This window comes from Eptesicus fuscus, chromosome 2 (assembly GCF_027574615.1).
Source record: "Eptesicus fuscus isolate TK198812 chromosome 2, DD_ASM_mEF_20220401, whole genome shotgun sequence".
NCBI lineage: Eukaryota > Metazoa > Chordata > Mammalia > Chiroptera > Vespertilionidae > Eptesicus > Eptesicus fuscus.
Window position 1 is genome coordinate 92546259 of NC_072474.1, and position 13575 is coordinate 92559833.

The 13575-nt window shown below is 40.1% G+C and overlaps 1 protein-coding gene across 1 annotated transcript in view; it reads right to left on the reverse strand.

Moving 5' to 3' along the window:
* The window catches only part of NSUN7 (NOP2/Sun RNA methyltransferase family member 7), a 39842-nt gene that overhangs the window by 5658 nt on the left and 20609 nt on the right, over positions 1 to 13575 (reverse strand). Inside the window, exons 8-10 of the mRNA XM_008140363.3 lie at positions 11584 to 11727; positions 8210 to 8311; positions 5808 to 5925 (exon numbers count right to left, since the gene is read on the reverse strand). Coding sequence (XP_008138585.1) covers positions 5808 to 5925; positions 8210 to 8311; positions 11584 to 11727 — 364 coding nt within the window. The remainder of the gene's footprint in view (positions 1 to 5807; positions 5926 to 8209; positions 8312 to 11583; positions 11728 to 13575) is intronic.

Genomic DNA, 13575 nt, shown 5'->3' on the forward strand with positions numbered 1-13575 from the left:
CAAATGGCGGCAGGATGGAGCTTGAGAGAGCAGGCCAGGGTTGCCGCAGGCAACAGGGGAAGCAAAGCTTTCCGCACACCCTGGCCCAGCCCACCCGCTTAAGGCAACAAAGTTTCAATTATAACCCCAACACAAATGGCTGCCAGCCTCGGAGGGAGCCCCAGGCTTGGCTCCGCTCCAGGCTATAAAGTTTCAATTGTAGAAGGAAAATAAATTCCAGATACCAGGGCCTCCGCTTGGATTGCCAGGGGGCGTGGCCTGCCTGCAAACCACCACAGGCCCCTTGCTCAGGCCGCCCCACACCCCAAGGGAACCCCCACCTGATCCGAGATGCCCTTCAGGGCAAACCAGCTGGCCCCCACCCCTGTACCAGGCCTCTATCCTATCTAATAAAAGAGTAATATGCAGATTGATCATCACTGCAACACACAATATAGCTGCCCCCATGTGGTCAAAGATCCTGCCCCCATGTGGACACAAGATGGCCACCACAAGATGGCCAGCAGGAGAGGGCAGTTGGGAGGCACCCGGCCTGCAAGGGAGGGCAGTTGGGAGGCACCCGGCCTGCAAGGGAGGGCAGTTGAGAGGGACCAAGCCTGCGAGGGAGGGCAGTTGGAGGTGATCAACCCTGCAGGAGAGGGCAGTTAGGGGTGACCAGGCCGGCAGAGGAGGGAAGTTGGGGGCAAACAGGCTGGCAGGCAGAGTGGTTAGGGGGTGATTAGGCTGGCAGGCAGAAGCGGTTAGGGGCAATCAGGAAGGCAGGCAGGCAAGCAGTTGGGAGCCAGCAGTCCTGGATTGTGAGAGGGATGTCCGACTGCCCGTTTAGGGATCCGACTGCCCACCGGGATCGGGCCTAAACGGGCAGTCGGACATCCCTCGAGGGGTCTCATATTGGAGAGGGTACAGGCTGGGCTGAGGGACAACCCCCCCTCCATGCACGAATTTCGTGCACCGGGCCTCTAGTTTAAATATAAAAATATTAAAGGAAAACTGGTAAAAAAAAAAAAATGTATAAGCTAAGGATCGATATAACACAAGCCAAAAGATTGATACTCCTGTCTACACAGAAATTTGAGATTTCTATAAAGCAATTTTAATTAAAATTTTATTTTAAAATATCTATAGTTCATATGAAAACAGTTAATATCCCTAATACACAATGACAAGGCAAATAAAAAGAAGAGAAATGATACAGTTGAAAAGGTGGTAAAGAATATGAACAGGCTAATTTATTATACATTTCTTATGTGCCATGGAGTTATATATTCAATCTCCACCAAGATCCATTGAGGAAGGTAATATAATCCATGTTACAGCCACCTTTCCTTCCTCTGCTTCCATGGTACCCTTCTCCTACTTAACAAAAAGGCACTCACTTGCCTTGTTATAGTACATTGTCCTGCGATGTACTGCTAAACAAAGGTACAACTCAAGAACGCAGCTCTCTGCTCCAATATCAGAGCAGGGTGTAGGTAAGAAATCTTTGAGTTTGCCAAACATTGAAAATCTCTGTTCTTGAACTTCCTGCTCTCCCTCCCTCCCTTCTGTTCTCCCTCCCTTCTTTTCTCCCCTCTACTCCCCCCTCCTTATTTCCACATATCTATCTTAGATTAAAATTAGAAGAAACTCATGGGGGCATATAAACATGCTTATTTGAATTAAAAAGTAGCCTGGCTGGTGTTGCTCAGTGGTTGAGCATAGACCTATGAAACAGGTGGTCACGGTTCAATTTCCAAGTTGCAGGCTCGAATCCCAGTTTCTATTTCCCTCTCCTTCTCCCTTCCTCTCTCAAATCAATAAAAATATATATTTTTTAAAAGCTCAGACTTTTCTGACAAAGTCAATCTGGTTTTCACAATGACAACTAGTTTTGTAAAATAGGTAACAAATTCATCATTTTTCCATAAACTGAATAAGATAAATCTGCAGATACAAAGATTTAACAGAAATATATTTAAATCATATGTGTAATGGAACATTCCATAAATAATATATTTAACAACTATTTAAACTTATGATAAAAAATATTAGACATCAAGTAGACAATATTAGACTTTAAAACAGAAAAAGTTATATAGTTATTTAAAAACATGTAGGGAGCATTTGAATGAGTTTCTTTTTCAAACACTGCAAAATTGTTTGAAGTCTACGGCTCTAGAACCCTCACTCTTATTTACCCCACAGTACACTTCCCAGTCAGTAAACAGCAAATGTGCCCAATCTCATCCTATCTAATAAAAGGGCAATATGCAAATTAACCATCACTCCATCACAAAGATGGCGGCACCCATAGCCACAAGATGGTGGTGCCCAGTACTCTCAGCCCAGCCAGAGTCCCCCAGTCCCAGGGGGGCCGGCCGCTGAGAGTGGGTAGCGTGAGTGGCCTGGCGGAATGCTTGCTTCGTCGCTGTGGTGACGAGGCAAGAGTTCCACCCCGGCCACGGAGGGACTCTGGGCAGTGGGCACAGAGCGGTGCGGGGGGGGGGGGGGAGGAGGCGGGAGAGGGGGGATGCTTGCATCATCGCCCCTGGCAACGAGGCAAGTGTTCCACGCCCGGCCGCGGATGGACCTCTGGGCCACGGAGAGCCTCTGGGCAGCGGGTGCGGAGCGGCCAGGCCCCACAGAGAGCTACTGGCACACAGATTCATGTGCAGGGCTACTAGTTAATAGATAAATGAAAATTTAATCAACAAAGAGATCTCATCTCTTCACGTCAGCCTGATGAAGATTTAAAGTCTGATAAAACCCAGCATCTGTGGAGCTGTGGGGAAATCCTATCTAATAAAAGAGTAATATGCAAATTGGCCATCACTCTAACACACAAAATGGCTGCCCCCATGTGGTCAAAGATGACTGCCCCCATGTGGATACAAGATGGCCACCACAAGATGGCCAGCAGGGGAGGGCAGTTGGGAGGGACCCGGCCTGCAAGGGAGGGCAGTTGGGGGTGATCAAGACTGCAGGGGAGGGCAGTTAGGGGTGACCAGGCCGGCAGAGGAGAGAAGTTAGGGGCAACAGGGCCTGAAGGGAAGGGCAGTTGGGGGGATCCAGGCCTGCAGGGGAGAGCAGTTGGGGAGGACCAGACCTGTAGGAGAGGGCAGTTAGGGGTGACCAGGCCTGCAGGGGAGGGCAGTTAGGGGCAAACAGGCTGGCAGGGGAGCAGTTAGGCATCAATCAGGCTGGCAGGGGAGTGGTTAGGGGGGTGATCTGGCTTGCAGGTAAAAGCGATTAGAGGCAATCAGGAAGGCAGGCAGGCGAGCAGTTGGGAGCCAGCAGTCCTGGATTGTGAGAGGAATGTCCGACTGCCCTCAAAGGGTCTCATATTGGAGAGGGTGCAGGCTGGGCTGAGGGATACCCCTTGTCCCCCCCGTGCATGAATTTTGTGCACCGGGCCTCTAAGTAGGTTTATAAGAGTGTATATTTCAGTGGGTAATTGACAATACCAATTAAAATGTAAAATATGCATAACCTTGTCAAACTGGTAAGGGTTATATGGTTAAATGGGATTTGGAAAAACTCATTTTTTTTAAGTTAGTATTTCTATAATGAAATAAAACTGAAGTTTTTATAATAGGGGCAGCAAAAAAAGTTGCATTGACATATAGGTAAGTATGATGATGGCTAAAGTCTAAAATGAGGTGAAACTTTCTGGGATATTATAAGGAAAAGTTATCAATAGGTGATTAGATTAGACGACATATAATACTGCTTTCAACCCTAAAGTCTACTACTTTGGAAATTAAGAAATTATTCTTAGAGACCATATAGTGCATTTCTCTAAGTAATTCATAATTTCTTTGACAGTATCCCCAACAATTATAGACCTCTTGAATATATACTCTTTAATTTGAGCCCAAATCCAAGATTATTCTCTTTATAATATGTCCCTAAATATTACTTATGTATTTTATACCATATTATCTATACTAATAAAAGCCTAGCAGGCCCTCATGCACAACGTCATCACAAGATGACTGCCACAAGATGGCTGCCACAAGATGGCCACCACAAGATGGCCGCACACACAGCAGAGGCAGGGCCTGGTGGCTGCTCTGCGTGGTGAGGTCTGGGGGTCCCGCAGCTCTGCGCAGCGTGGAGGTAGCTGGTCCCGGCATCTCTGCCACCTTGTGCAGAGGAGGCAGGTTCCAGCAGAGGAGGCAGGTTGTGGCAGGGGAGGACAGTTGTGGGTGATCGGGCCAGCAGGGGAGGGCAGTTGGGGGCGATAGGGTCGTCAGGGGAGGGCAGTTGGGGGCAATTGGGCCGGCAAGGGAGGGCAGTGGGGGCCATTGGGCCAGCAGGGGAGCGGTTAGGGGGTGATCAGGCTGGCACGCAGAAGTGGTTAGGGGCAATCAGGTAGGCAGGCAGGCGAGCGATTAGGAGCCGCAGTCCCAGATTGTGAGAGGGATGTCCAACTGCCAGTTTAGGCCCGATCCTGTCTGGCATTCAGATATCTGCCGAAGGGGTCCCAGATTGGAGAGGGTGCAGGCCGGGCTGAGGGACACACCCCCACACACATGAATTTCATGCACCGGGCCCCTAGTAGATTAATAATGGTTTACCTGAAATAAAATCTAGTGAAATAAAATATGGATGTTCCTCCATGTTTGCCATACTACATTCTTAGAAACCTTATTCCTAAGAAATGATCATCCATATTGATGAATTTGGTTATATACGTGCAATAATCCTCTGTGCCACTAGATGGTGATTTAGCCTGTGCTATGTTGGAATCACTCAGAACATAAGATTGGCTGTTAGCTACCAACAGGAGTTACTAAATAAGGAAGTAAAATAAGAAGGGAAATACAGGTGTGATTAACATGTCCACTTGTGAATGGACAAAGGAAAAATGCCAAATTAAAAGAAGGAAGCAAACCATATGCATATTAAGACTCTTCTATAAGAATTAAAGGAAAATTTCAAAAACATGAATAATAAGTAAAAATAGGAGCTCTGGTAGGAATGGCTCAGTTGATTGAGCATCATCCCAGATAGATTTCAGGTCAGGTCACATGTCTGGTTTTGGGCTCAATTCCCAATAGGGGGTGTGCAGAAGACAGCTGATGAATATTTCCCTCTCACATCGATGTTTGTCTTTCTTTCTCTCTCTCTCGCTCTCTCTCTCTTCCTATCTCTAAAAATCAATAAAAACATATTTAGAAAATAGAAGGAAACATTTTAAAATACTTTATTGTCACAGACTTGAAGAACTAATTGGTGTTGTATAGTCTTATATCTTATCTTTTTTTTCTGTTCCTTATCTTGATGTTCATAGTTCAGTTGTAGTATTACTGTTTTTCTTCTCTATTCCCAGTTCATTGCAACATTTTACACAGAAGTTATTATTCTAATTATTTAGGCTATTTTTACCTCAGTCTTGCTGGTGCCAAAGGCTATATATAAGGGTCTAAGAAATGGATGTTTTCAGATAATAAACAACCAATTTTCTCTCTAGTTTCTCAGAATATTTTATATACTTTTTTTTTTTCTAACTGGGACATGCATGTATCTAATACTCAGGATATAAAGTTTAGACTCAATTTTTCCAGAAAACAATAAGTCAAGGCCAAAATGGCTTTAGCTTTAACAATAACAATAGAAATCCAGTGTACAAGAGAATGCTCATACCAAGCCATTGTAAAGGCTCTATAGAACTGATGGTAATGTTGTAAGAAGATGGGCAACTTGGGCATATTAAAGTCTAACAAAAATAAAATGGAATATCTTCAGAAAACTTAGAAAATAATAATTTTTCACTTTTAAAAATATTTGGTTGAGTTATTTAGAAGAATCCTGTCCTTTCTTACCTATAAGGTTGTATTTTGGTCCCAGGGTCTTGAAATTCCAGTGCTTTCTTAACAACAGCTTCGTTTTCTTCTGGATAAACTGAACATGTGCAGTAAACAACTGCTTGAGCTTTAGTAACTACATTTAAAGAAGATGTAATTAACACAATGACCCCATTAACAATTCTAAACAAATGTGCTATGTTTCCGAACCTCTGTTTGTACTAATACTGCATGGCTTCGATGGGAATGATTTCCATAGATGGTTCCCCTGTATAGCACATATTTTTTTTTTAAATATATTTTATTGATTTTTTACAGAGAGGAAGAGAGAGGGATAGAGAGTTAGAAACATCGATGAGAGAGAAACATCGATCAGCTGCCTCCTGCACACCCCCTACTGGGGATGTGCCCGCAACCAAGGTACATGCCCTTGACAGGAATCGAACCCGGGACCCTTGAGTCCGCAGGCCGACGCTCTATCCACTGAGCCAAATCGGCTTCGGCTATATAGCACATATTAATTATGTAGTCTGTGGCCAAAAAGTAAAGTAAATCTGTTTTGTATGGAATTGAAAATTCAATCAATGTGACCAGCCTAGTTAAGTTACAAACACAAACAAATACTGCAATGACCATGAGCGATTACTTCCAGCCACTATTCCACAAGCCATATCATATAACTAATTAAAAGGACTCTAAAGACAGACAGACATAGATGTGGATCTTAGTTCTATTATTTATTGCTGTCTGAACCTAGGAAAATTACTGAAACTCTCAGATTTTTCATCTTTAAAATGAGGTAATGCTACTACCTGCAACTCATTTGTCCACACTTACCAAGCACTGTTCTAGCCATTGGAGATACACAGACAAAGGTCCCTGTCCCTGGGGAGCTTGTTTTCTATGTTTTATTGACATAATGAGATATAAATAAGCAGGAAAAGTGTAGTTAGATAATAAATGCCATAGAGGAAAAACAAAGCAGGCATGGAGGATGTCTAGTTTCAAGAGATACTCTAATTTTAAATAGAATAGTCAGAAAAAATATCATAAAATTTAGTTACCAACTTTCTAATCTTCTATCCAACTTATTTCATAGATAATATACACAATTATCATGTTTAATGTTTAGTAGTATCAAAAGGGCAGACCTCTTCTGTGCCTTACATTTTGCCTTATTTCTACCTCATGTATGCTATATCTTTATGATCTGAATTACCAATACCCTATGAAACCGAGGGTCCCTATAACTTTGATTAAATTTAGCTTTAAGTCCTAGTTCTAGAAATGATATCCCTCTAGCTATATATACACCCCTCAGAGACCTAGCCTTCCCCCTGGATAATCAGCAACCCCAGGGAGTAGAAGACAGATCAGACTTGACTAATGGTCACAAGGTATAGACCTCTGGCAGGCTAAAGATAACATCTTGACATAAGTTTCAGTTCCTGAGCCCAAAGGTGGAACCACTCCCCAGCTACTTTCCCATGACATCAGACAAAGGGACACTAGAAAATACCTCAGAGCTGCCCTTAAGACCTGAGGAAATTATTCTCTACCCCTACCTCACCTCCTACCAATCAGCTCCCAACATGACCTGGAACCGACGGTGTCTTGAGATTTTGCTCTTTGTCTGTTACCTACCCATCATCAAGGAGTTCAGGCTTTGGGGCATTAGCTTCCCGTTCTCCTGGGTGGCACCATTTGTCAATAAAATAGCCAGTGTTTCTCCACTGCAATTCTCAGTGTCTAGTGTCTGGCTCTGCTCGCACCGGGTGGAGGAACGCTTTCTGTCTCTAACACCTACACTGACCTTTGAGTAGGCATTTGATAAACATGCACTGAATTCATAAAAATGTATACAATTTCTCAGGCACTTTCAGAGTTCCATGTCCATGTGTACTCAGAATCTAAATGGTACTTAAATCTGAATGCAGTGATTAAAGAACTTAGTCTTCAAATCAAGAGATCTAGGCTTGATCTGTAATTGCCTCTCTCTATTCTCTACTTGGCAGTAAGAGAAATAAGAGTTTAATTAAAATTTGGATTATAGAAGCAGGAGTTATTAAGTTATTAGGAGCAGGCAGTGACAACAGAAAAATTACATCAAGTAAGAAGCCAAAGAGAAGGAATAGAGAAGATGAATGGATGTACCATAATGGATGTACATAATTATTTCACTTCAGCATTAAGAAATGTGAATTATCCTTGCTAACCTCTGTTAAAAATGATAGCAAAGCATATATTTTTTAAAGACTTAAGTTGATAAAAATAAACATTTTGTTACTTTAAGGTTGTTAAGACTGAGTGTTCCGGGAAATTCACTATGGTTCACACCTCACTACCTGATTAAACTAGAGAAATGGAGTATTAATGTTTCTCAAATGACAAACATGTTAAGACTGAACTGATAAACTTACATTGCATTGCATGTGTTAGCTGTGCATATTGCTGTTGAGCAAGAAAACGAAGTTTATCTTCTGATGTGCCTCCTTGAGAGAAATCTTTAAGTAAATCTGTATCTAAAAGCAAACAAATGTTTTAAATTATATCATTATTACATGTTTTTTATATATTGCTATTATCACATTATTTAATTTTTGACCATTTTCCCTATTAATGAAAGTTGTCATGAAAATTATTAAAACTAAATAGATAGTATTAATGAAAGTTGTCATGAAAATTATTAAAACTAAATAGATAGAAAAACACTGACTTAAATATTGAAAACTAAGTTGACAAAGATATTTTTTTTTTAGTTTTAATAGTTTTTCTTTTTTCTCCAAACTCTTATGAGATAGCCATTCAACTAGCCAAGTAAGTCTTTAGGTACAGAAAAGAGAATGCTGTCAGCCTAGAGACTAATAGAGGAAAAGAGAAGATAACATTTATTTTCCCAAGTAGAAATGATGACCTATAGTCTAATCTCAGTACGAAAAAAACACAAAGAATACAATTTAAAAAATTAACTTACCAAAAGAAATTTTGGATGAAAAAAATTCAGGGAAGCAAATATATGCCTTCTTAATAGATCAAGAAACTATTACAGTAACATTTTAATTTCTGAAGCTAATGTTAACATATTTCTTGATATTATTAGCTAAGACATAGTGAATGCTACTTTATATAGATTATTTTATTCAACAACTTTTAACATTGAGGAAACTGTGCTGAAGTGAAATAATTATGTACATCCATTATGGTACATCCATTCATCTTCTCTATTCCTTCTTTTTGGCTTCTTACTTGATGTAATTTTTCTGTTGTCACTGCCTGCTCCTAATAACTCTTCTACATTAAACAACTTGTCTAAGGTCACATAGCTACTCTGTTGAACCAGGATTCTAGCTCCAAAACCTGACCACAGAGCCCAAATTTCTAACCTCTGTATTGTTCACCTCCTAGTAACTCCCTGGATTGTAACAGCCAATTATTTTTACCCCATATTTGGCTGTTCCCCACTCCAGTAATATCACTGAAGGTTAATTAAACTCCATTTCTTTTCAATTTAGTTTTACACTCCACATCTTTCTATCTCTGTTCTAAAATTATCCATCACTTTTTAAAGGACTATTTATACATTATTACACTCTAAAACCATATAGATTACCTTTTTCATCCTATTTTAAAATAATTCCAAGTTATTTTAAACTTCATATATTCTTCAATGGTTCTAACTAACAGTTTTCAATGTTTTCCAGAATGAATTCATGATTGCTCTCTTCCACCTAGCATCTAAGTCTGATAAAACATCTTTTGGACTCATCCCCTAAATTCATGGCTACTGTTTCTACCAGTCATCAGGTCAGCAGCTCCTTATTTGCTTTGGCTATTATTTCCTCAGAGTACAGTTTCCTTCAAAAGCCCTCGGTTTTCCAAGTTTGCCAAAGACCTCAAAACGTTACCAATACCTAGAAAACTTTTTCCTTTCTCCCTTTCTCATCGTTTGTCGTTTCCCTTGGGCTGGTCTCCCAGCCTCCAGTTTATTTTCATCCACAGCTTATTTAGTTCTGCATTCCCACTCCAACATGGCCCAGGATAAGGCCAGAGACCCACATTCTCAGCTATGATTCTCTTGCCTGCAAGGCTTATTATAGGTGCTATTTCTCCCCCTCTCCTTTCAGTGTCTACTAATTCTTCATTGATCATTTCCCAGAGTTAGTGCAGGCATTTTCTCAGCCTGCTCTCCCATCTCAGATAGTTATTCTTCTGTTTAACTCTCACTGGAAAAACATTATCTACAGCACATCAATATTCCGCATGGTACTGTGTAAGTCCAATTAAAAATAATGTAGTAAAACAAACAAACAAATAAATAAATAAAATGTAGTTACTGGAAAGAATGTGCTGATTAAGTTTAAATGTGCTGATTAAGTTTAAAACCCAGTTTCTCTATTTACTAGCTATATGACCTTAGGCAACTTGCTAAATTTCTCTGAGTCTTGGATTTTTCCTCTCTGTAAAATAGAAATAATCAAATAACACTACCCCCAAAAAGTTATTGTGACTATTAAGTGGTAGTGCATGTGTACTACCTAGAATATCAACTGGGACACAGTTTTGCTCAATAAATATTAGTTCCTTTCCCTTCATTTCTTTTTCTCAATTTTTAATTATGTCCTTGCTAGAAAGAGAAAAGTTACTCACCATGTTCTGATTAGTGGAATGCCTTTCAATATAAACAAGGGATTAGAGTAAGTCAATTTCAGTTAACGTGGGGCCAATATACTGTGATTAAGAGAAGGATTCGAAGTGCTGACCCTGGAGTCAGAGCGGTTGTACTTGAATCCGGGCTCTGACATTTACTAGTCAAAAGACTGGGGGACTTCAAACTCTACTGTAAGCCTCAGATTCTGTATTTGTAAGATGAAGATTATAAGAGTAACTACTTCTTTGCATCTTGTGAGGATATGGTAACATTATCTAAATAAAGTGCTTAGCTCAGTAGTGCCTTACATGTAAGTGCTCAATAAAGGTTCATGTTAAATAATATTTTGAAATTTATTAAAGGAAATAAAATATTCCTAGAATTAATATTTAATCTGAGTATTCATATCAGAAACCATACATGTTAAGGAAGTCTTGAGTTTGACACAGTCTGATTATGATTTAATTAGGACTGTGTTTAGAATATAGGTTCTGAAATCAGGCAACTCTAAATTTGAGTCCTAGTTCTGCTACTAGCTATGTGACCTTATAAAAATGAATTAATCTTTCTGAGTCTCAGTTTTTTCATCTATAAAATGCTGATAAATTGTTGCCCTAGCTGGTTTTGCTCAGTGGATAGTGTGTTGGCTTGCGGACTGAAGGGTCCCAGGTTCGATCCCAATCAAAAGCACATGCATGGGTTGCAGGCTTGATTCCCAGTAGGGGGCGTGCAGGAGGCAGCCGATCAATGATTCTCATCATTGATGTTTCTATCTCTCTATCCCTCTCCCTACCTCTCTGAAATCAATAAAAGAAATATTTTTAAAAAATACAAATAAGTGCTGATAAATTATAATGCCTATAATTTGAGCTCCAGAATATGCCAGAACAGCACTGGCCAGCTTCTGTTCTGATTGCCTACATCATTCCAATTACTAAATATTTTGAATATCACCCTTGCTCATATCTCACAGGATTGGCTTGAGGGTTAAATGAGGCAGTGGATATCAAGTACATTATACATAGTATTTCATACATGGAAGCTATTCATTAATCAGATATATCTGATGTCATTTTAATTATTTTAAATAATTTTAAATTATCAATACATTTCAATAATTTAGAATTTAAAAATTAAAACAAGTACCTTCATGCTCATTTAAAATAAATTCTACTGGATTACTAATACCCAGTCCTGAACAACGAGGTAGCAGCAGAATCACTTTAACTTTCTGTAATCTATTATCCTTCCATTCAATGTCCAGAAATGTCTCAGGAAGTATTTCAACATCTGGGAGAAAAAATATAGAAAAATTTAATGTAAAATACTAATTAAAAGCCCTAATGCAGTATGTAAGTAAGCCTATTTACCAGTGTTGGATTTTAAATCCTCATAGCCACAAAAAGTAATCCTAATGTAGTCTGAAAGGAGGATGTTCATCTCTGATAAATTCGCAGTTAATACATGAATTCTGTAGGGTTTTCTCTTCACTTGAGAGAGTGATTTTGAAGTTTAAACATTTCCTACATAAGACATAATTAAGTTTTCCATTCTGAACTTCAGATTCCATTTAAAGCAATAGGCTGCAGTGGAGGGAAATGGCTTTGGAGGCAGAAATACCCAAATTTGATTCCCGATTTCACTATTTACTAGCTGCGTGACAATCTCTCGAAGCCTCCATTTCCTTATTCATTAAAGTGAGATAACAGCCCTAACTGGTTTGGCTATGTGGATAGAGCGTTGGCCTGCAGACTGAAGGGTTCCAGGTTCGATTCTGATCAAGGGCATGTACCTTGGTTGTGGGCACATCCCCAGTATGGGGTGTGAAAAGGCAGCTGATCGATGTTTCTCTCTCATCGATGTTTCTAACTCTATCCCTCTCCCTTCCTCTCTGTAAAAAATCAATAAAATATATTATAAAGTGGGATAACAAAGCCGCCCTCATCTAACGGTGGTGAAGACTGAGATAAGTAGTTAAGCTCACATGGTGCCTCACGTACACCCAGTGCTCAGTAATGGTTATTTCCCTGTCCATTTTTAAAATCCCCTTTTATATTCTATCTTCCCAGAAAAAAGATATCAGTAGTATTTATGAGGCATAGTGTAAGGTCCCTCAGGGGCCTTGAAATTTAGTTTGGGAGTCTGCCCTCCCTCGGGTTATAACTCTCTGTGCCCCATCATTTTTGTTGTTGTTAATCTTCCAACAGCAATCTGCAACTGAGGTACATGCCCTTGAAAAGAATCGAACCCGGGAGCTTTCAGTCCCCAGGCCACTGAGAAACCTGGCCAGGGCTCTGTGCCCCTATCTTTTTTTTTTTTTAATATATTTTATTGATATTTTACAGAGAAGAAGGGAGAGGCATAGAGAGTTAGAAACATCGATCAGCTGCCTCCTGCACACTCCCCACTGGGGATGTGTCCGCAACCAAGGTACATGCCCTTGACCAGAATCAAACCTGGGACCCTTCAGTCTGCAGGCCGACACTCTATCCACTGAGCCAAACCGGTTAGGGCTCTGTGCCCCTATCTTAACGCCACTTCTCTACTTCTGCGATGCCTCATGTTCCCCTCACTGCTGAGTCGTCACTCCCGAAATTGCCCTACCCACTCCTTCCTCTCACCTGATCAAGTTTTCCCTCTTCCTATTCCGTCTCCTTTGAAATGATTGTTTTATTCAAGTGGGCCTTTTGCTCCCCCACCCTCACCCCACACCCATTTTAACTTATTAGAAAAGTTCAAACATATACAAAAATAGCCATAATATATAATAAATTCTCAAGTACTGTCACAGACCTGCAACAGTGAACCATTCATGTTCAATTTTGTTTCATCTATATCTGCACCCACTTCTAACACCCCACATTACTTTGAATCTATAAATATTTCACCGTATATCTCTAAAAGATAAAAACTCCTTTTAAAATAGAATTGCAAAATTTAAAAAAAATTCCTCATTACCATCAAATAATAATGACATCAAATGATGGCTCAAATTTCCCATCAGACACACGTCAAAAATGTTTAATAGTTTATATTGATACATCTTATATTAAATATTTTTTATCTAAAGAAGGTTCCCTTTCCATTATTCTTACCATTTATTTCTTAATGAAACTTGGTTACTTGTACTACTAGATT